The 24,539-nt window shown below is 37.3% G+C and overlaps 1 protein-coding gene across 12 annotated transcripts in view; it reads left to right on the plus strand.

Moving 5' to 3' along the window:
* GIGYF2 (GRB10 interacting GYF protein 2) overlaps positions 1-24,539 on the plus strand; it is a 135,456-nt gene that overhangs the window by 82,178 nt on the left and 28,739 nt on the right. For 6 of the 12 annotated variants that reach the window (XM_038574200.1, XM_038574202.1, XM_038574208.1 and 3 more), the window contains 10 exons: positions 3,637-3,854; positions 3,946-4,108; positions 4,191-4,379; positions 6,854-7,050; positions 8,027-8,186; positions 15,034-15,200; positions 17,655-17,746; positions 19,170-19,277; positions 20,326-20,426; positions 22,688-22,788. In XM_038574200.1, coding sequence (XP_038430128.1) covers positions 3,637-3,854; positions 3,946-4,108; positions 4,191-4,379; positions 6,854-7,050; positions 8,027-8,186; positions 15,034-15,200; positions 17,655-17,746; positions 19,170-19,277; positions 20,326-20,426; positions 22,688-22,788 — 1,496 coding nt within the window. Of the gene's footprint in view, positions 1-1,020; positions 1,178-3,636; positions 3,855-3,945; positions 4,109-4,190; positions 4,380-6,853; positions 7,051-8,026; positions 8,187-15,033; positions 15,201-17,654; positions 17,747-19,169; positions 19,278-20,325; positions 20,427-22,687; positions 22,789-24,539 lie in introns of those variants that run through there. The other 6 variants (XM_038574204.1, XM_038574205.1, XM_038574206.1 and 3 more) reach the window with 4 other exon arrangements.

Here is a 24,539-nt window from a genome sequence, read left to right on the forward strand (position 1 = left end):
ACATAATCACAAGTTCATTCTTTTGTCCTAACTTTAGAGAAAGGAGAGAGAATAGTAGTGATTAGTGGTTTTGTAAGTTCTTCTGTTTGACTCTTAAGAATGCCTCAAACTGTTCTTCCCTGACATTAGATATGCTCGTAATTGAAGACACTGGTGCTTTGTGTCAAAGTTCATCCCCTACCAAAGTGCTGATTCTATGCCTCATGATAATCAGATGCCACTGTAGTTTGAATTGTGGGGTCATGCAGAACTGAAACGCACAAAGAGTGTATATTTGCCTTATGAATTTCATTATTTTAGCTGTCAGCCATATGCCAGAGCAGCTCACTTTTGTAGAAGAAATCATAATTAAACTGTTTTCATGTACATTTTATTTTACTTATTTATTTTTCTTTAAAGATTTATTTATTCAGAGAGAGAGAGGCAGAGACACAGGCAGAGGGTTCAGAAGTGGGCTCCAAGCAGGAAGCCTGATGTGGGACTCGATCCTGGGTCTCCAGGATCACACCCCAGGTGGCAGGCAGCGCTAAACCGCTGCGCCACCGGGGCTGCCCTTCATGTACATTTTAAAATCAAGTTATTGGGACGCCTGGATAGCTCAGAGGTTGAGCGTCTGCCTTTGGCTCAGGTCCTGATCCCGGAATCCGGGATCGAGTCCCATGTCAGGCTCCTTGCGTGGAGCCTGCTTCTCCCTCTGCCTATGTCTCTGCCTCTGTCTCTGTGTCTCTCATGAATAAATAAATAAATAAATAAATAAAATGTTTAAAAAAAAAGAAAATCAAGTTATTAGCAAAATCACTAGTCTCAGTCTGAGTAAACATTGTAACAAGCACTCAGAGTGCTTTAGGTAGTTATGGATAGGTAGAAACATGGTGAAGTTAATCTTTGGATAGAGTTTTGATGCTTTTACCCCAACTCCTCATGGTTGCCTCTTGGGTGAGTTTTCTGTCATGAGTGGGCATTGTTTACATCACAGTTATCTAGGCAATTCTCATGAGTCTGTGTGCTGGGCAACCAGATGTTATAGTTCTCTTCAAGGCATCACGGCATTTTGTGCTGAGCTTGCCTGTAAGCAAAAGGGTTTGTAGACTATGTTCCCAACAAGCATTCAGTGAAAGAATGGACAGGGTCTGGACTGAGCGAGAAGAGAAATTCCAGCGGATCAAAAACAAACAAGGTGAATGTTTTGGAAGACCAACAGTGTTTGTGAGCCCAAGTGTCTGATGCCGATTCTATTAAAGGGAGTTAGTTAAACAAAGTAAAATTTTAGTGTATTTTCTACCACTGACCCTCTTCACCCCAACAACGTAGATTTTAGATATATATTGTCTTTTTCTTAAATCTTTCTCCCTGATACTCGATTTCCATGTCCAATTTATTTGTCATTAACTTAACAATTTCCCCCAATTTTTTAGTGGTACATTTTTAAAAGACAGGGTGAGGTGTATGATATATGGGGCTAAAAAAACACTGGAAATAAGCATTTTTAAAAAAGAATACTATCTGCTTTTTCAAACCAGCATATTCAAAGTTAAGTCTGATTATATCGGTTGTTATAAATTACCCTTAGCATATCTTAGATTATATTTATTCTTCTATGATTTGATTAAAAGTTTAGTGATTTGGGATGCCTGGAGTGGCTCGGTGGTTGAGCGTCTGCCTTCGCCTCAGGGCGTGATCCCGGAATCCTGGGAACGAGTCCCACATAAGGCTTCCTGTGGGGAGCCTGCTTCTTTGTGTCTCTATCTCTCTCTTTCTCTCTCTGTCTCATGAATTAAAAAAAATAAAAAATAAAAATAATCTAAAAAAAAAGTTCAGTGATTTTTTTTTTTTTTTTTACTATTTTTTATATTATAAAAATTGTAGCAGACTTTTATTTTGGTATTGTAAGACCTTAAAAAGCAGTGGTTAGTCTTCATAAGCTGGGGATGTGTCTTATCTGCTACATTTGGTTTAAGTAGGACTCAAAACTGGATATTAAGGGAGATGGGACTATTAAGGACAGCAAAGCATCCACTCTGGGAGCTGAACTTAAGAAACTCAGTAAGAGGAAAACATGAGCCAGATGCCTAGAAGGATAGATTCCTATCATGGTGCATACTTAACAGACAGTTTAGAAATGATAGTAATAGAGAGAGTACTTTGGAATTCAACAGTTGATCATGAATACTTCCTTTGAATAATGATTCGAGGTTTGCATTTAAGCAATCTGGATATAAAGTTCTTTAGTTTTCATAGAAGTGTAATAGTTATAAGTAAGTAAAGGATGAGGAGGAGTATGGGAATTATGTTTTCTTAGCTTTTTTGTGAATGATTTATAAGTAACTACCTCTACTGGGCATTTTAGTGTTTTGCCTTCTCATTTTCAGTTTGATTTTCAGATTGCTGGTTTTAGCAAATTGGGCCTTAGTATAGTAGTAAGAACATTGAACTTTGGCTTTTCTTTCGTGTATCTCCTACAGAGAAAGCAGTCAAAAATAGAAAATTTTAATAGGTTAAAACCTACCTCTCCTTTTAAGACACTCAGACTTATGTTTATCAGATATTAATGACTTTTTTCTTAAAAAATACCATAACTGGCATCTTTTATTCTTAGGCAGTCTTTTTCCTTTTGAAAAGTAGATGTAATAAACCGTATACTAGGGTGGATTTAGGAATGTCCCTGGGGATGCTATACAGAAATAAAAATTCCCTAGGGAGAGTTAAGAGATGAGAGTAAATTGTGGATGCTATTGTGGAAAAAGTAGCAGAGGATGCAAAATTAGATTCTAGTTCTGCCTTGCTATTATGCAAGTTAACTTCTGTCAGAGTTTTTGTTTCTTAAACTGTAGAATTAGGATAGTGGGCTGTATAAAATCTGTGATATCTGTCAGTGCTGTAATTCCATGCCTTTTTCTTGGGAATCAATTACAAATGGGATCTCGGCACTAGCAAGTAGGCATGATGAATTTGATATTAGGAATTGACACGGGAGTTGTTCTTATACATCAAGAATGATATTTTTGGAATTCCTGGGTGGCTCAGCTGTTGAGCATCTGCCTTTAGCTCAGGGCATTATCCTGGGTCCGGGGATCGAGTCCCACATTGGGCTGCCTTTGAGGAGCCTGCTTCTCCCTCTGCCTGTGTCTCTGCCTCTCTCAGTGTCTCTCATGAATAAGTAAATAAAATCTTAAAAAAAAACAAAACAAAAAACCGATATTTTCAGGAGAAGAAAGAAATGTGTTAAAGCCTGCCAGAGGGAAGGCATGGACTTGAGCCCATGATATCCAGTGGTATAAGCCTGGGCTAGGAGTCTGCCATGTAAACGGCAAATCGGCATTTCAGTCAGATATCTAAAGCTTATCCAAAATGTATACTTTGCATAAAGTGCTTTTTAAAAGTGATTTGTTTTAAATTGATTTTTCAAAGCTTTAGAGTATGTTGTGTGGCTCAGGATTTACTGAAGATAACTACTGTTGTCACTTAGTGATGTCATGTGTATGCTGAGCTCTGAATTTCATTTAATTTGCTTAAGTTTCTCTGTAGTAAATTGATTATTTAAATGCACATAGTTTTCTTTATTTTCTATTCGCGATTTTCTTTTTCAAAGACTGTCATAAAATTTTTCTAAGTTTTGTATCCTCCTCCTCATCCCAGATGGCCCTCGTTCTGCAGGCTGGCGAGAACACATGGAACGACGGCGAAGGTTTGAGTTTGATTTTCGAGATCGGGATGATGAACGGGGTTATCGAAGGGTGCGCTCTGGCAGTGGAAGCATAGACGATGACCGGGATAGTTTGCCCGAGTGGTGCTTAGAGGACGCTGAAGAAGAGATGGGCACATTTGACTCCTCTGGAGCATTCCTCTTTCTAAAGGTAAGAAATCTGTTTTAAATGTCACAATAGGCACTGACCTACCACCAAAGTTCAATGTATTTTGAGCTTTGGCTTCATTTTCTTGATACAGAAAGTACAGAAAGAGCCAATTCCAGAAGAGCAGGAGATGGACTTCCGGCCTGTGGAGGAAGGTGGGGAGTGCTCTGACTCTGAGAGCAGCCATAATGAAGAAGCCAAAGAACCTGATAAGACAAATAGGAAAGAGGGAGAGAAGACAGATAGAGTAGGAGTTGGTAAGGCTCATTGTCGTCTTTTACCTTCTTTTTATCAAACCGAAAGTTTCATAAGTTAATTTAAGAATGCTTCATGTTCCAGAAGCTAGTGAGGAAACATCCCAGACCTCATCATCATCTGCAAGACCAGGTACTCCTTCAGACCATCAGCCTCAGGAAGCACCGCAATTTGAGAGGAAGGAGGAATCCCAAACTGAGCAAACGGAAAAAGCTGAGGAAGAGGGTCAGACGGAAAATAGCCTGCCAACCAAAGTGCCCAGCAGAGGGGATGGTATGTATTTATGAGAGTAGATAAGCTTAAACAGGATTCTACTCAGGCAGGCCAGTGATCACTGATAAGATAGGTTTCTGTTTATGCCTCATAGAACTCCCAGTGGTAAATTATTAGAATAGATTATTTTACCAGTAAAGCTAGTCATGTGCTGCTCCCCACATATGTGTCCTTCCCCAAATTCACCAAAAGAGAAGAATCAAGAGTGCAACTCAGGAATCTCACTTTCTAGGATGTTAAGATATAGCCATCTTCGTATTAGTTGAGCAGATAGGATTTAGGACCTTCTGCAATAATTTTATTTCCACATCAGACGGGTGACCTTCCTTTTTTTCATATAGTGGTTGGGTCTATGTCCCGAAGGCACACCAAATTGCTGCTGTTCCAAATGAGGCCATAAAGAACATGGATGAATCTGGGGAAGTCCTACCACTTTTGCTAGAGAATAAGCTTAAAGTATATCCCCTTCTTTAGTGTTACTGTTTTTATTTTAACTTGATAATGTATCTTAGTAGGCAGTTTTTTTTTTTAGTAGGCAGTTTTAACATTCACTTCCTTGTTTCTTCTTGTGCATATTTAAAAATAACATTGTAATCCTTCATGTTAAAGGGGTAATTGGTTGAGTCACAATAAAAAAAAAAAAAAATCACACCTTTACCATGGCCTGCAAGCCTTAACATCTTCCTGCCTCTGTGGTTTCAGTGCCATCTCTATCTCCTTTGTACTCTGTTCCCCAGTTTCACAGCCTACTAGGTCCTGACATGAGCCTTGCTCTTTTGTCTCCTTGTCTTAGCAAATACTGTTATCTGTCCCTGAAACTTTCGCACCCAAAGTTCCCAAACTAGGTTAGCGATCTTCTCTTGTTTCTTAAACAACCAGCACTATTCCTGACAGAACAATGCAATAATACAAAAATCTGTGTATTACCTTTTTCCCTAATAGGCTAATATTTTGAGGGTTTAAACCAAGGATATCTTTGCAGTGTTTCATGTCTAGAACAAAGCTTAGTGAGTGGATTCAAGTGTTTGAATCTCTCTCAGGCACTGTGGGACTTGTCCGTTTTGAGACCTGTTTGATATGTAGTTTTTTCAGTTATGGTGTACCCCAAATTACTTGTGGTTCATTCTTGTGGATGTGCATGCCTGGGGCCTTTTTCTTAGGAGATTTTAGGATGGAGTCCAGACATGTGTATTTGAGAAAGCTTCATAGATACGTATTAAGGATTAAAACTCCAGGTTAATATTCTATAAGGGGATAAAACATATGTATGTTAGTCATCTTAGGGCAAAATTCCTATTTAAGAGGGTAAGTAAAGAGTAGCCAGAGAAAAATCTTCAGAGGCAAGAGTGGCCTAGACTAAAGGGACTATGAGGAAGGAAGGAGGTTTAGGATTGGACTGCTGAGGTCAGATGATGAGGACTAGGAAAAGGCATTGGATTTGGGGACTTTGAGGCACTGTTTCTCTTTGGGAGAGAATCTGTATTGGAGGGTGGAAGTGGAAGTCACAGTGCAGCAGGTGTGGGTGATGGTGGTGTATTGGCTATTCTTTTAAGAAGTTTGGCAGAGAAAGTAAAGAGTTCCTGAGAAGAACAGGAATTTGGAGAAGCTATCTGTAATTGAACAAACAAGGTTTCAAAGGGGAAACTGCAGTTGTATCTAATTACTCCCATCCCCTTTCCCTTCTTAAGAGCCCGCATACTGAGAGGCTAGAAATAGAGACCAACACAACACAGAACCTCTTTTGCAGTCTGTTCTTTTTTTTTTTTTTTTTTTAAGATTTTATTTCTTTCATGAAAGAGAGACAGAGACAGGCAGAGGGAGAAGCAGGCTCCATGCAGGGAGCCTGATGTGGGACTCAATCCCAGGACTCCAGGATCACGCTCTGGGCTGAAGGCAGGCGCTAAACCTCTGAGCCACCCAGGAATTCTGTTCTTATTGGGAAGAACTTCCTGCACTGTCCATGTAGACTCCCAAGTGCTCTTTATTATTCTAAAGACTGTAATGTATTGAATTATATTATCACCTGAAATAGGTATTTATTCAAGATAATTGCAGATGTGTTTAGTCAAAGTTAATTGCAGATATGTTTAATCAAAATTGATGAAATACGACATTTTTGAGAAGATTTGCAGTGCTGTTAATGGTCTGCTATATGGAGACATAAGAAGGGATTAGACCAATTCTGTTTGCTTTCAAGAGGGAGACGTACAACTAGTAGATGCTCTAGTGACACAGACAGGCACTGTAGAAGGACCTTCTAGATCACTTTTAATCCTGTTTTGTCATCCTGTAAAGATACTTCTGTCATTGTAGGGAGAAATAACTATAATTTTCCATAAGAAGTAGCTGCAGTGTCCCTGACACATTCACATTTCTGTTGAGCCCATTTAGCGAGCAGCCTAATTAGAGGATACATTCTTCATAAGAATCTCTAGTTTAAAAGGTTTTCATGTTTCTGTGTTTTTTTCCTTTAGAAATGGTTTCTGATGTCCAGCAGCCCCTGTCACAGATTCCTTCAGATACAGCCTCTCCTCTTCTCATACTTCCACCGCCTGTTCCCAATCCTAGTCCTGCCCTCCGGCCAGTTGAAACGCCGGTCGTAGGTGCTCCTGGTATGGGCAGTGTTTCCACAGAGCCAGATGATGAAGAGGGTCTCAAGCATTTGGAGCAGGTAAAAATTGTGTCATTATTTTTTTCTCCTCCCAAACTACTATAAAAATTGGAAAGCATTAAATGAATCTTCAGAAATAGAACTTCTGTGCGCTAGATTTTATGTACTGGAAAAGTTGTTTGTAAATCTGGTATTTTTTTGTATGAGTAATTGTCTTTCAAATCATTTCATGCTTATAAGTTTCTGCTATGTAGTAGTCATTGTGTCAGGTTATTTTTTCTCTTCTGAGGTTGCCCTTAGCTGTTTGCTTTTCTTTTTTCTTTTTGGAAATTAATGGAATGCCAAAAATGGCAAATACAAGCAGCTGTGCATGGGCATAGCGTCTTCTGTATTTTTGCCTGAAGTGTAACTGGGAAAATAGTTAAACTCAGGATATTAGCATTTTATTCATGTCTCTAGATTTCCCTAGGATTAGATATAACTTTGTTATATGTGAAGTAAATGGTAGCTTATTTTCTATAGAAGAATTTCTCTTTCTTTGAGATGGAGTGGTTGTTGGTGGCAGGAAATGCTTGAAGAGAGGAAGTAGGGCGATGTCTTAGTAGAATTGTAAAAGATTATATTTGTAATTGATTAATTGGATCTTTATTGTATTAACACCTATGTTTTTATAGGTTTAGTTTATATGCTTCAGGACTGACCAATGGCTTATTAAATAGTAATCTTATTAGTGTGTTGATTAGAAGCCTGGCCTTTGATCCATACCAGTTTGTGTTTTAATCTGTTTGGTTTGCTTAATAATTTTGAGACTTTGAGCAAGATTTGGCCTCTCTGAGCCTTAGTTTTCCCCTCCATAAAATGGGGACAGTATATATTTCATGACCTGTTGGAAGAAGTCATGGTTGCCTGCTGTGTTTCTTGCACAGTAGTACCTTTCATAGATCAAGTCATTCATAAAAGGTAGACATTTTTGTTACATGTACAAGTATTAATTTGGGATCATTTGTTTCCTTAATCCTTTTTTTAATCCTGTTAGCAAGCTGAGAAGATGGTGGCTTATCTCCAAGACAGTGCACTAGATGATGAGAGACTGGCATCAAAACTGCAAGAGCACAGAGCTAAGGGAGTCTCAATTCCATTGATGCACGAAGCAATGCAGAAGTGGTATTACAAAGATCCTCAGGGAGAAATTCAAGGTAGCTTGTTCCATTCTACTTGAAGCCATTATCTTCAGATTCTGTAAGATGGTCATTCTTTAATGTTAATTTTCATAGTAGTAGAAAACAATCCATTTTCCAGGTTTTCTTCGTGTGTGTGTGTCTGTAACATGTATACATACATACGTATAGAAGGCATTTTTATAGGTTCCTCCTATAGTACTTTACAGTTTCAGTGGGGGAGGGCAGTCCAAATGAAAATTATTTGAATACAAGGTGGAATGTGATTACTAATAATTTAGGGATGTAAACAAAATACTCAAGACCCCTTCAGTTCTGGCTTCCCAGCTGGTTAACTAGGCAGGTGAATTCCTTATGTTCTTTGTACTTCAGTTTCCCTCCCATAAAAGGGTGATGACAGCAGTCTTGGAAGACCTTACTTGAATGTTTCACTGAAGTGGGGTTGATATCATAAATGATAAACAACTGTTAAAAACATGTGAGAAAGGATCGTACTGTATTATAAACTAATCCCTTAAAAGATTTGTACAGTGCACAAGTTAGATTAGAATGGGGAAAGAATGCTGTAAAAGACAATTTGTTGATTCTTCGTTTCTGCTTTTGAAATCTTTGTTTATAACCTGAAATTGGTTGACTATATTAGTGTCCTTTTCATGATAGTGTTTTACCAAGTATACCCTGTGACCCCTCTCCAGTGTACTAACTCCTTTTCCATTCGCAGTCTCATTACCCTTCCCCTTATTCTCCTTCATAGCATCGAGTGCTGTCTGGTTCTGTATATATTTGTTCATGATCTGTTTATATTCCTGTAGAATGTAGGTACATTGGAAGCAGGACTGTGCATATGCTTGGTTTTTGTTTTTGTTTTGTTTGTTTTGTTTGTAAAACAATCAAAAGTGTTTATTCAGTGTTTTAGGGATTGCAACTGGAGAGACAGAGTGTGCCCCCAAGTTGAGGACTGTGTGTTTTAATTAAAACACATGGAGGTGTGTTTTAATTAAATTTACCTTGAGACAATTGTAGCTTCACATGCAGTTGTAAGAAATAGTAGAGATTTTATGTTACCCAGTTTCTCACACTGGTAATCTAATGCAAAACTATAGTACAATATCCAGCCAGATTATTGACTTTGATATAGTCAAGATTCAAAATGTTTCTATCTAACGTGGAACTTGAATAGCCACACACATTTCCTTCCCACCCTTGCCCACTCCTTAACACTTGGCAACCACTAATCTATTCCCCATTTCTATAGTTTGTCATTTCAAGAATGGTACATAAATGGAATCCATTTCCATCCAATGGAAAAATGTTTTTTTTTTTTTTTTTTTTTCCACTCAGCATAATTCTCAGGAGATTGATACAGGTTGTTACATATATCAGCAGTTTCTCTTTATTTACTGAGTAGTACATCCATGACACGGATATAACATAGTTTAACCATTTCATCCATGAAGGGTGTCTGGGTTCCTGTTTTTGGCTTTTTTTTTTTTTTAAAGATTTATTTATTTTAGAGAGTGCTCATAGTGGGGAGGGGCAGAGGGAGAAAGGGGGGAGAATCTCAGTCAGACTCCGTTCTGAGTGCAGAGCCTGATGTGGGGCTTGATCTCAGAACTCTGAGGTGACTTGAGTCGAAACCAGGAGTCAGATACTTAACTGAGCCACCCAGGGTCTCCTCATTTTTGGCTATTATGATAAAGTTGTTAAATATTTATAGGTAAGCTTTTGTGTTAACACAACTCTTCATTCCTCTGAGATATAAATACCGAGGAGTGCAATTGCTAGATTGTATGGAAATTGCCATACTGTTTTCCAGAAGGGCTGAACCATTTTGTATTCCCGCAGCAATCTATGAGTTACTTGGTTTCTTCATATCCTTGACAGTATATTTTTTATGTTAGCTGTTTTGACATACTGTGTAGCGATACCTCATTGTAGTTTGGGGTTTTGAGCATCTTTTAATGTGTTTATTGGTTGCTTATTCTCTTTAGTAAACTGTCTCTTCATGGTTTTTTTACCCATGTTCTAATTGTTTGCTTTTTTTTTAACCTTTGAGTTTTGAGACTTCTTTTTTGGGGGGGGGGGCTTCTTTATATATATAGATACTAGTCCTTTGTTAGATATGTGGTTTGCAGATATTTTCTCCCATCTGTATCTTTTTATCCTCATAACAGAGTCCTTCACAGATCAAAAGTTTTAAATACTGATGAAGTCCAGTTGATCAGTTTTTCCCTTTTATAGACTGTGTTTTTGGTAGTAAGTCTGAGACCAAAGAACTCTTTTCCTGGCTTCAGATCCCAAATTTCCTTTCCAAAATAGTTTATAGTTTTTGTTTTACATTTAATTCTCCAATCTTTTTTTTTTTTTTTTTTTAAAGATTTATTTATTTGAGAGAGAGAGGAAGCCAGGAAAAGGGGCAGAGGGAGAGAGTCTCAAGCAGACTCCACACTGAGCAGGGAGCCTGATGTGGTGCTTGATCCCACTACCCTGAGATCATGACCTGAGCTGAAACCAAGAGTCAATTGCTCAACTCAGTGTGCCAGCTAGGAGATCCAACTCTATGATCTATTTTGAGTTAATTTTTGTGTAATGAATGGGACTTAGGTAAAAGTGGGGGGTTTTTTTTGCTGATGGATATCTAGTTACTCTGGAACCATTTGTTGAAAACCATCTTTCCTCTTTCAAATTGCTTTTGTATCTTAGTTAAAATTCAGTTGGGCATTTTTATGTTGGTCTGTTTCTGTGTTCTTTATTCTACTGATCTGTGTGTCTGTCTTTCCACCAATATCACAGTCTTGATTATTGTAGCTATGTAATACATCTTGAAATTGGATAGACTAATTCCTCCCCTTTTTTTCCTCCTAGTTTATTTTTATCAAAATAGTTTTTAGCTTTCCTAGTTTCTATACCTTTCCATATAAATTTTAGAATACTATTATCTATATTTACCATATAAATATATTAAGAAATCTATATTTAAATATCTTGCTGAGATTTTAATAGGAACTATGTTAAACCTCTGTTATTTTGAAGAAAATTGACATCTTTCTCATGTTAACTTTTCCAGTCTATGAGCTTGTGTAGTTTTTAGAATAGATACACACTCTATTAGATTTGCATCTACTTGATTTTTGAGTAATTATAAATTTTATTTCAATGTCTTTGTGTTCATTGTTACTACATAGAATTGAGTTTTGGATGTTTCTCTTTAGTCTGTGACCTTGCTGAGTTCATTTATTAGTTTTAGGAGTTTTTTTGTGGTTAATGTTAGATTCTGTAGGATTTCCTTTGTAGACATTAGTGTCATCTGTAAATAGCAACAGTTTTTTTTTTGTTTGTTTCCAACCTATATCTTTTATTTCCTTTTGTTGCTTTATTGTATATTCCAACACTATGTTGACTGTGATGAGTGGAAGCAGATATACTTGCTTTTTCTTTCCTTTGTTCCTATTTTAAGGGGAAGACATTCAGTCTTTAATAATTAAGTGTAATGTTAGTTGCTGGCTTTTTATAGATATCCTTTATGAAGTTGAGGAAGATACTTTATTTTTTGAGAGTTTTTATTACAGTTGGTATCGGATTTTGTCAAATCCTTTTCTGTATCTGTTGATATGTTCCCATGATCTTTCTTCTTTAATAATTTTAGTATGGTAGATTAAATTGGTTACATTTTGAATATTGAAGAAGCTTTATATCCTTGGAGTAAACCCCTTTTATTCATGGTGTATAACTCTTTTTATATATTGCTAGATCCTGTTTGGTAATGTTTAGTTAAGGATTTTTGTGTTCATGAAGCATGTTGTTTTGTAGGGTTTTTTTTTTTTATATATATATTCTCTGTTTTGTAGTTTTTTTATATATATATATTCTCATTGTCTAATTTTATTATCAGTAATATTAGCTTCATAAAATGAACTGGGAAATTAACTCCCTCTCCTATTTTCTGGAAGATTATTTAGGGTTGGTGTTAATTTTTCTTTAAATGTTTTGTAGAATTCTCTAGTGAAACCATCTGGGGACTTCTCTTTTGGGAATTTAATTTAAATTTAATTTAATTTAATTTTAAAATAGGCCCCATGCCAAACATGGGACTTGAACTCACAACCTTGAGATTAAGAGTCATATGACTGAGCCAGCCAGATGCCCTATTTTTGGGGAATCATAAAATTCAATATCCCTAATAGTTACAGGGGCTATTTAAATTATTGATTTAATATGAGTTAATTTGGTAGTTTGTGTTTTTTGATGAATTCATCTATTTCATCTAAGATGTCAAATTTGTGTGGGTAGAGTTATTTGGAGTATTCCCTTATTTTCTTTTTGATATTTTCAGGTTCTCTAGTGATGGCCCCTGTTTCTATTCCTGATCTTGGTAATTTGTTCATTTCTCTTTTGTCATTGCTAGTCTTGCTAGATATTTGATAATTTTATTGATCTTTTCAAAGAATCAACTTCGATATTTTTCACTATTGTTGTTTTCAATTTCATTGAGTTGTGCTCTTTATTATTTCTTTCTTCCTTTTTAGGGTTTGCTTCTCTTTTTCTAGGGTCTTGAGGGTGGGTGCTTATATTATTGATTTGAGACTTTTCTAATGTAAGCATTTAATACTGTGAATTTCTCTTTCAGCACTTAAACTGAGTACCACAAATTTTTATACATGTATTTTCATTTTCATTCAGTTCAGTGTACCTTTTTTTCTTAAGAGAGAGAGAGGTGGGGGATTGCAGAGGAAGAAAAAGAGAAAATCTTAAGCAGGCTCCATGCCTAGCATGTGATCCTGACTGGGGGCTTAATCTCACAACCTTGAAATCATGATATGAGCCAAAATCAAGAGTTGGACGCTTAACTGACTAAGCTACCCAGGTGCCTCCAGTTCGGTATATATATATATATATATTTTTTTTGATTGCCCTTGAAACCTCCACTTTAAAAAATATATATTTAAGTAATTTCTATACCATATTAAACTCATGATCCTGAGATCAAGAGTCATATACTCTTTGGACTGAGCCATCCAGGCCCTCATGAGACTTCCACTTTTACTTGTGGATAACTTGGAATGTGTTTAGTTTCCAAGTGTTTGGAGTTTTCCTGTTATCTTTCTGTTAATGATTTCTGGCTTGATTTTATTGTGGTTGAAAAACACACCGTATATAATTTCAGTTTTTAACATTTTTTTGAGACTTCTTTATGGCTCAGTATAGTTCATTTTGCTGTATGTTCTATGGGTACTTGAAAAGAATGTTTATTTTGCTGTCTGGAGCATTCTATAAACATCAGTTGGACCTTGTTCATTGATGGTTTTGTTGAGCTCTGTAATCTTGTTGGTTTTCTGTCTAATTATATCAGTTGTTGTGGGAATGGTGTTGAGGTCTGCATCTGTAACTGAGGATTTCTCTGTCTTTATAGTTTTATTAGATTTTGCTTCATGTATTTTTGCAGCTTTGTTTGATGTATACATTTTTATAATTACTATGTCTTTTTGGTGGATTGACCCTTTGTTAATACATATCCTCTCTGTCTCTGTTAATTTTCTTTGTTTTGAAGTCTACTTTATCAAATACTAATATAGCTATTCCAGCCTTTTCCCCCCTTAACACTTGCATGATATATCTTTTTCTATCCTTTTATTTTCTTTTTTTTTTCAATTAAAAATGGTTTTGTTTTTATTTTTTTATTTTTTGTATATTTTTTTGTTGGAGTTTGATTTGCCAACATATAGCATAACACCCAGTGCTCATCCTGTCAAGTGCCCCCCTCCCAGTCACCCCATCCCCCTGCCCACCTGCCTTTCCACTACCCCTCGTTCGTTTCCCAGAGTTATATCCTTTTATTTTCAATTTGCCTATATTATATTTAAAATTACTTTCTTGTAGGTAGCATATAATTGTGTCGTATTTTTAGTTGTATATATTGGGTTATGTTTTTTGTTACTGACAACTTCTCCAAATTTGGGATACATGAGGTAAAATGAAAAGTCAGGGAATTCACCACCACTGTATGGTTCCTTAGGCTCCAAGGCTCTAGCAAGTCTGCTTTTTTTCTCTCTACTCTTTGGGGTCATCTTTTGTTTCTTTTGTATATAATGTGTAGGGTTTTTTGTTGAATTTAGCGGAAGGAGCAGGGACAAGTATATCTATTCTATCTTCCCAGAAATGGATGTTCTAGGGCTTTGTTTTATTTACTATTGTATTCCCATGGCCTAGACCCATATAATTGGTGTTCAGTAAATATTTAGTGAATGAATGAATGAATGGATATGAATCAGAGTGCATTTGTTGTTTTTTCTATAAAATATTTAATTTTTAATTATAAAACATCTAGAGAATGTTAACACCACCCCCCACCCCCCATGCCCCTGGCCAAATTTAGTCATACCTGGGTAAATAAACTGCAATTTATCTTAATTTAATAGATTGTTGCTTATACTTTGCTTAACCTTTAATAATCTGGCAGAAAATGAAAATTAGAGAAAAGCATATTTAGCCTAACTACATGTTTATATTTATGCCTAAGTAATACAAAATCTAACAAAAACACTCATTTTTATGAATTCTGACAAATGAATTGTAGAGATCAAGTGAAATGGAGACAGTTACACTTCTTAAAATAATTAAAGTGCCACAGAGAATTTGGGATGTATAGACAGGAGTCTTATTTCAAAATCATTTCTGTTGCATTTTATTAGTTAGAAGCCTATTTAACTGCCTCTGGGGATGGATTAAATTAAAATATCATACAAAATATTTGATAGACCTCAAACAAGTTGTATCTTTGGTTAAGGATCAGACTCAGGAAATATTTTTTTCGTCTTCAGTCTGAAAGGATTTTTATTGCCCTTCTGTTTAATTGGTGCTATTATAGGTCCCTTCAATAATCAGGAGATGGCGGAATGGTTTCAGGCGGGTTATTTTACTATGTCTTTATTGGTGAAGAGAGCATGTGATGAAAGCTTCCAACCTCTTGGTGATATCATGAAAATGTGGGGAAGGGTTCCCTTCTCTCCCGGCCCAGCTCCCCCTCCTCATATGGTAAGTACCTTACAGCTCTCTCAGAACACATAAGAGGTGCAGAAACACTTGCTTCTCTTTGTAAACACAATGCAGATGTTGCATCTTACAAGGAAGAAACTGCATTTTTTGAGAGTAATTGAGATGACAATGGACAGTCTGAATTGGGGACTGCATACCTAGCTATAGTGATCTTTTTAGAACTCAAATACCTGTGTTCACCCTCCAATCCCTAAATTCTAAAGGAAAACCTTCAGTAGCTTTCTTCTAGCAGGTGTAGAATAAAGAACATCTTACTCTGTCTTGCCTACTAGGTCCTACGTGTTCTGGCTCCTAATTTTCTAAACTCACTTCAGAGCTTTTAACTTTATGTATTGTGCTTCAGTTCTGTTGACTTCTTAGAGTTCCTTTTTGCATCTGGTTAGAATGCGCATTCTCCTCTTTCCCTTCCCTTCTTCCCTCCCCTCTGTTTGCCACTTGGTTGCTGACTCATAAAATTCCTAAATTTTAGGTTTATCTTAAAGCAAATAAATGTTGCTAATAAAAAAAATTTAGTGCTTTGGAATATTTTGAAGATTTTTTCTTTTTTTAAATATTAGTTACTGGTATTGTAACTAAAAATTGATTCATAATGTAACATACCTCATATACTGGCACTGGAATATCTTTGAAAGGGGAAATTGTACCTCTCTGCAGCTGCTTCTCCCTTCTCCCTGTAGAATTCTTTTTGGAGGGCCTCGAATCTGTGCTTTATGTTTCCTTTTCCAGGTTGGAGTGTTGGGTGGCTGCAGTAGTCAGAAGTGGCCATGGTCAGACACCTTTAGTGGGAACACTGGGTCACTGCAATAACAGTCACCATTGATTTATTCATCAGCTACATAGTGAGGGCCTGTGCTAGGCCTTGTGGTGGGTTCGAGATGAGGGCAAATAGGCCTCAAACTCTATGGTCAAAGGGGTTTATAGGTAAGAACAGTGGCCATCAAACTTGTTTGGCCACAGCCTGTAGGAAAATAAAAGTGAGTTTTACATTACTACTCTTTACGTTCATAACCATATGTATATTTTTGTGAAAGAAATTTCACAGAACATTTTGTGCCATGCACATATTTTCTTCCCTCCCTCCCTCCCTTCCTTCCTTTCTATATGAATGTTTATCTTGACCTAGTAATCAGTGTCGCAATCCACTGATGGGCGAAACCTCCTATAATTTGGAGAGCAGTGACAAGTTCTAGGTGAGGGAGATTATTTCTGACATTTCTGTTGTAAATCAAAAGAAAAATTATTGTATAAACATTTAACTTATATACCAAGTTTGAGCTTTATTTCCCTTTTCTGAAATTGGGATGAGTTATTGTGCATGTTTCAGTGCTGAAAATTCATCCCTTGGAGCTTGGCATGGTTGCTCTAGCCCATTTCCTGACTTCCAGGTAAGGGGGCTGAGCCTCAATTAGACTTACTTAAGGGGCAGAACCATGGCAAGCTCTGTTTCTGTCAGCTGTTATTGTCATTGCCCTGAATAGCACTGGTAAGAGAGTTCACTTTGATGATGAATATACCTTGAAATGTAGGTTTTTATGTAGACATTTTAGATTAATCTAGTGTAGCTTCCACCTTCCCATATTTAATGAAAAGAAAAATGTTCCTGAATTTGAAATGATCTCCACCCCCCCAAATTGTGTATCAAATATTTTATTTCAAAGCCTACTTTCTGTATAATAAAGAGATAAACTGTTCATTAATGACTTGCCTTAGTTCTGTGTCACCCTTATGTCTTCATTATTTGTTATCTTATACTTCACATTTTATTCTTTCTCCCAATTTTAACTTTTCAGAATTTAAATTCCAGCTATGTTATTTGAAAATACAAACTAAAAAACTGTATCTTTTCCAACTCATGATGTATTAATAGTAATAGAAACACCAAATTTTAGGGTTGACAGTTACAATTTTCAAAGCTCTTTCATATTCCGTTAATTTAAAACTGCTCAGCATCTTTGACAAGACATATATCTACATTGTTCTCTATATTCATTAGGGGCCCTTGTAAAATTCCTACTGTCACATTAACTTCTGTAATTTTACTCCTGTTTTGTCCTATTTCTCTAATTCTGCGTGATCTCCAAATTTAGAGATCACTTTTAACATTGGGAAATAATATATTTTTTAGTTAACAGTAATGACTCTGGAGTACAGTATAATATTTAGCTTCAAGGGTAGGAGGGGAGAACAACTGCTGAAATGAGGACCCCTTTCCCACCATAGGGAATCTCTTAAAAATGCAGACACCACCTTCTTCCACTAGATGGCATTGTTTAGCCTTTAAAGAACTTTGTAAGAAAAGCATTTGGGGCATAAAGAGAGAGTGGCTTGTAAAGATCTGAGATTGACTTTGCTTTCAGATGTATGTAGTAAATGGCTTTTAGGCTCTTTGCAGTTTGTTCAGTGGTATTTCTTTCCCTACCCCTTCACTCCTAGGGAGAGTTGGACCAGGAACGACTGACCAGGCAGCAGGAGCTCACTGCCTTGTACCAAATGCAGCACCTTCAGTACCAGCAGTTCTTAATACAGTAAGAGCAATAATACAGTAGGGTACCCTGCATTATTCAAAGTGCCTTTATTTAAAAAAATTTTTTTTGAAGATTTTATTTGTTTGAGAGTGTGTACACATGAGTCGGGGGGAGGGGCAGAGGGAGAGGGAAAAACAAACTTCCCCCTAAATGCGGAGTGCCATGTGGGCTCCATTTCAGGACCCCAATATCATGACCTGAGCCGAAACCAAGAGTCTGACTCTATTGGCTAAGCCTCCCAGGAGCCCCAAAGTGCCTTTAGATATAATCTCCCATGTTTTACCTTTTATAGCAGAGAACTAAAAGTTTATAAGATACTTCAGTCACCCAGTTAGTGCCATGTTACCACTATATATTTGGAGTTTGGTCTTACCTTTATAAGTACCAGAAATTTACAGAAAATGACACATTAACTATAATTTTGCAAGCTCGTTAGCTCCTAAAGCAAGAAACAACAAGCATTTTAAGAATTAAATGGCTCAACTTTGAATGCCAGAGAAAAAACATAGTTGAGAGGGCAGAGAAGAAGTAAAAATTTATACTGTTAGTAGTGATGTGGAATAATGGCAAAATCACTTGAATTATGTGTCCTTTTGGTAGAAGCAGTAAGATTTACTGTCATCTGGTGCAAAGATTGACAAACCAGCTTGGTCCCTGTTGTCATGAGCAGGTTTTTTTATTTTTTAATTTTTTTTAATTCATGAGAGACATAGGCAGAGGGAGAAGCAGGCTCCTGTGGGGAGCCTAATGTGGGACTCGATCCCAGAACCCTGGGATCGGATCACGCCCTGAGCTGAAGGCAGATGCTCAGCCACTGAGTCACCCAGGTGCCCCATAAGTAGGGTTTTATTTGGAACACAGCTACACACATATGTTGGTGTGTTGTCTATGGCTGCTTTTGCACTGCAGTGGCAGAATTAAATAGTTGCATGTGGCCTGCAAAGCTGAAAATATTTACTGTCTGGCTCTTTACAGAAAAAAAATTGTTTACCCCGATCTAGTGAAAAAAATCTTAACCTAAAATTTTCTAAGCTGAAACATAAATTTTAAGAATCTTTATACAAGTTATTTTTATTTTTGCAAAAGGTGCTTCATGTGGAAATAGTTCGAATCTGTTTTATTTTTCATTTGCTTTCTGACATTAGTTTTGGGGAGTTTGCTAGTTTTTGACATTTTGTAATTTTCCTTTTTTCTTTTTCTTTTTTTTCTTGCTCTCCTCTTTCATCATGTTATCTAGAAGTTCAGTTTTTTGACAGAATGACAGAATTTTCTGTATAACTATCATGAAGAATTGTTAAAATTTATTTGATAGCTATTTCTAGTGGTTTTTTGGGGGGTGGTAGACCAACCTTTGCTTTTCAGTATCTCAGTAAAGTGCACTAAATGTGGATTGACAGGTTACACTTTATTTTACTTTTTGAAGACAGCAGTATGCACAGGTTTTGGCTCAACAACAGAAAGCAGCTTTGTCTTCACAGCAGCAGCAGCAGTTGGCACTTCTTCTCCAACAGTTCCAGGCCCTGAAAATGAGGTTGGTCATCATTCCATGATGTGTTAACATTGTGTGTGTGTGTGTGTGTGTGTGTGTGTGTGTGTGTGTGTATTAAAGAGAAGAAAGGAAATGTTGGTATAATGTATGAACTCTGGTATCAAAATACCCACACATGGCACATGTGTGTATTATGTGTAAAAACAGAATATAGCTTTTAAAAATAATAACTAAGCTGGCAATAAAGCATTTTTGGTCTTTGTACTAATAGAGGATAAATTTGGAATAAGAATCACAGAATAATGAGGACATTGAAAAAGCAGTATATTCTTAGAGAACCAACAACAAAATTATAGTCCAGAAGTTTAATCTCCTTTTCACCCATGAGAACTCAAGAAAGATATTCACACTGCCATATAGACTTAAACTCTTCCAGAACCCAAAAGCCATTCAGATAAGTCTGAGGAAAAGGAAATTATGCTAGAAGTCTTAAATTTCTGTAGTTTCAGATTATCATTCAGGGCAATACTTGTATTCCTTCAGAGGTATCGATGACCTTCTTAAAAATCTTACTGTCCAATTTTACCAAAACCTTCTACATTTCTCTCTTGAGTCCTAACCCATCTAGTGAGGTAGGCAGGTTAAGCAGTAAGGTGCCAGTTTACGGATGGATAACTGATACACCGAGAGATGAAAGGACTCCGTTGACATACTACACAGAAGACTTCAAAGGAATAAAACGAAGACCTTTTGACTTATGGTCTATGGATTTTTCATTATAACAAGCTGGCTCTGTTATTCTTACTGACATATTCTGTTTTTTTTTTTTTTTTTTTTAAGAATATAGGTATATTCCTTTAGAAATCAACATTTGTTAATACCTTGATTCCAGAGGGTGATAACTGGGCCTCTATCTTTGTTCCTCTCCTAAACACTTTGGTGGTGTTACATTTTAGGTGTTACATTTTAGTTAAAACAATGAAGGAGTTTTCTGGCTAAATAGCTGGAAAAACCTGCCAATAATGTAGAAATTCCTCTTTATTTTTGCAAATGACAAGAACAAGTTAATTTTTTTATTTCCCTTTTGCAGAATATCTGATCAGAACATCATTCCTTCAGTAACTAGGTCTGTGTCGGTGCCAGATACTGGTTCTATCTGGGAGCTTCAACCAACAGCCTCACAGCCTACAGGTAAAAATTTAGATTGGCCTTTAAGGTAGCTCCAAGGATTTAGACTTTTATTTTATAATTCAACTTTTAAAAAATATGTCACTTTTGAACAATTTTATATTGAATATTAACAAAAAGTCTCATTTTTTAATAGACGCCAGCAAAGGATTGAAAAATATTATTGAAAATTCACTGTTAAGGATTTGCCAGAAGTGTTTAGTAGATAAATTTCATGAATTTGAATCAGCCTCTCTCTTTATGTTGCTCTACCAGTGTGGAAAAGTCTTTTAAGGGATCCCTCTGCCTGTGTCTCTGCCTTTCTCTGTGTGTGTGTCTCTCATGAATAAATAAAATCTTTAAAAAGAAGAAAAGTCTTTTGAAATGTTCTTTTTATTTCTTTTGCCAGAGTGGGGGAAAAAAAAAAAGCTTAAGTAAAAACATTTTTTCTTTTGAGTGAAGGATTAATATATATAGCTTAACACTGCAGGCACCCAGAAGTTTTGAGATGAGAAAAGGCTGCTTTAAAGTGAGCACCCTACCTTATTCTCTGATCTTTTTGCATCAAATTAGAAATTTTGGGGCTGGAATTTTTTTTTTAAGTCTTGATATTGGTGGAACACTTAATGGTTTTTAAGATTTGATAACTGCAGATGTAGGTAGTTTGAACCATGGACAGTCCTTACAAGAGGTTATAGTTGGTGTTGACAATTCTCAGGAACCATAGGCATTGATGGATTTTTCTTTTTTTTCTTTTTTTTTTTTTTTTAAGATTTTATTTATTTATTCATGAGAGACAGAGAGAGAGAGAGAGAGAGGCAGAGACACAGGCAGAGGGAGAAGCAGGCCCCATGCAGGGAGCCTGATGTTGGGACTCGATCCCGGGACTCCAAGAACACACCCTGGGCCAAAGGTGACGCTAAACCTCTGAGCCACCAGGGCTGCCCCATTGATGGATTTTTCTTAAAGCCCTTGAGCTTTTCAGGCTGTAGTTCTCTTGCTAATACCGGTCCTGGGGATTATAGCAGGAGAAGGACTGATTATCGTCCTTCATCAACTTTCCCTACTCTGTGTACCTTATTTTTTTCTTGGTAGCCATTTATAGTTATGATGCTAAAATATTCTCCAGTTTTGGGGGAACTGTTTGTAAATACCTTATTAAGCAGTTTCTTTCTTTGGGTGTGGAATGATCAAGGCCTTTTACAAATGGTCCGTTGGTTTTCTACAACCAATAATTTATCCCTACAGAAGTAGGGATATAGGGAATAGAGAATGCTGGAAAGTGATGTCAGCAAACCTTTTGCTGGCAATAGGAAAATAGACTCAGAAATCTTTATCTGTTTACTACTTCATCTGACCTTGTGCTGTCAGCAGGACCCATTGTCATTTGTGAGATCTTCCCAGCCTTTCCAGAGGCTTCCCTAGCTCCAGCTATACCTCTTTCTCTCTCTTTGAAGTGAAATTTCACTTAGCAGAACATTAACCATTTTTAGATGAGCAATTCAGTGGCATTTAATACATTCATAACATCGTGCAACTACTTAATGCTCGCTCTCTAGTTTCACAGTTATATACCTCTCTTGACCCCACTCACTCTACTGAGTGTGCAATAAGAGTTTGTACGGCTGCTGGGAATGCTGTGGGCTTTGGATCATCTAACACACTGGGATTTAAATCCTGGCATGGCCACATGCTTGGTGTGTGTCCTTGGGAATGTTATGGAACTACTCCTGATCCTTAGCTTATTCATCTGTAAAGATGAGGGATATGAACAGATACAGAGTTGGTTTGTTTCAAGAGAGAGGGAGGGGAGGGAGTGGGAGAGGGGCACCAGGAAAGGGAGAGGGCCGGGGTGCGGGGGAGAGGAAGGGAAGGAATCCTAAGCAGACTCCACGCCCAGTGTGGAGCCCAATACCGGGCTCGATCTCATGACCCTGAGATCATGACCTGAACCAAAATCAAGAATCAGATGCCAACCAAGTGAGCCACTCAGGTGCTGCCCCTCTTACAGGGTTTTTGAAGATGAAATTAGTTTCCTAGCAAATGCCTGGTAATTTATTTCCTTCTAGATGGGTGAAGGATATTGATTTAAACCAGAGTTCAGTGGCAGTTTAGTCTGCCTAAAAGCACTATGATGGAGCTCATTCAGGGACAGGGAAACAGCTTATGTGGATATGTGGGGAGATATATATATATATGTGTGTGTGTGTGTGTGTGTGTGTGTGTGTGTGTATATATATATAAAAGCTCTGATATCCCTCACTTTTTTCTTTATTGTTTCACAGTTTGGGAAGGTGGTAGTGTATGGGATCTTCCCCTTGACACCACAACTCCAGGACCAGCCCTTGAACAGCTTCAGCAGATGGAGAAGGCCAAAGCTGCAAAGGTCTGAAACTCATTCTCCCATAGCAGTGCTTGCTTTCCAGCTGTAGGACAGCATTTGTTTACTGATGTCTCTCTTGCTAGCTCTACTTTTTCCTGTTAGTTTACTGTTACTTAGTGGAATAAGCACATTCATATTCTATCTTTACCATTCCCTCTTCTCCCAAAAAAGACCTCAAACAATGAAAATTAGCAAACTAAATTAATTGGTTGTTGGTTGACACATTAATGATTATGATCATATGTATACTTTAATTACATTATTTATAGTATAAACACTTTCCTAAGACCTAGGAAAATATGCACTGCATTGCTTATCAGACCATTGATCTGTGGCTTGAGTTTTCACATTGAATCTTTATAGTGGTGTTAGTTTACATTTCTTACTGTACCCAGAAATGTGGTTGAAAAGCTCAACATTAAATCCTGTGTTCCATTCACGTCTTCTGGAGTAGCAGGAAGTCTTGAATTCTGGTTATTACTTGTCAGCTAAGGATGTCTTACCAACACTTATTGCTGTTATAATGATTCTCGGTCCTCATGCCTCTGGGAGAATCTTGTTCCTATTTTGTACTTAATGTGTTCTTATCCTCTGAGGTACTGGCAGTCTCCTTAGAGGGTCCAGAACGTAGAAGGGGTTCATGGTCAGGGTCTGTCTCCATAAATGAGTAAGAGACCATAATTCAGCTAATTCTGGAGAGTGTTCTAGTACTGTAGTGCTTTGTGCTGGGAACATGTAGATGATGAGGGATAGGAGCCTGCAGTCTTTTGTGTCTGGGGTGTGTGTGTGTGTGTGTTTTGAAGTGGGTAGAAGGCAATGACACACAGGTAAGTAACACAGTTACAAGGGTGGTCAGGAAAGCATATGGGCTAGCTATTCTCACCTTGTTGGAGAGGTGGGCATCAGGAATTGTGTGACGTTGATGGACAGTGTTACCTGCACTGACTTTCACTTGAAGAACAGTAGGATTTAATCCAGTTAAAGGAGCCAGTTCCTGTAAAGGCTCAGAAATGCATGAGAACATACTGGCTCAAGAAGCAGCTAAATAATTTGGTCTGGCCTGCTGGGGACATTGTGTGTCTGAGGGATTGATTAGTGGAGAACAAGGAGGCTTAGATAAGACAAGCCAGTCATGAGAGTCCTTATACATGTCCTGTTAGAGGGTTAAGGTTTATTTTCAGGGTGAAGGATGGTGTTAAATGTAAGCCCTGGAGTGATTTATTTTGATGGAACTTAAGATGTGCTGGGGAATGTGGGCAAAATGGATGCTGGGAAACCCAAATAAGGGACTCTTAGAAATGTGGATGAGAAAGTGAAAGCTTGAACTGGCATGTGGCAGTGAGATTGGAAACTGGGTGCTGGATTGGACTAGTAACTAAGAACTATAAATTATAGAACTAGTTAGGAGATTGATCTTCAAATTTTAAAGAGCTGTGTTTTTTTCACATTAGCAGCTTTACAGTGTTGCTAATGAAACCTTGTAGACACACTATTAGATCTTGAATCAGAAAATTCTTTGTAGGGATGAGCACAGAAGTGCCACCCCAAGAGAGTTCTGACATTACTCTCCTGTTGGCCACTTTCTCCTATGTCTAGGCGATGACATGTGGTAGTGTGGAGTGAGGAGGAGAATCCATTCAGTTTAGAAGAGCATGACACTGTTGTACTTACTGCGACACAACAGAGCTGAGTTCTCACAGAGCTAGCTTCATCACTCAGTTGCAGTACAAGCAACAGTGAATGGTGTAGTGTCT

The sequence above is a fragment of the Canis lupus genome, chromosome 25 (assembly GCF_011100685.1).
Source record: "Canis lupus familiaris isolate Mischka breed German Shepherd chromosome 25, alternate assembly UU_Cfam_GSD_1.0, whole genome shotgun sequence".
Lineage (NCBI taxonomy): Eukaryota > Metazoa > Chordata > Mammalia > Carnivora > Canidae > Canis > Canis lupus.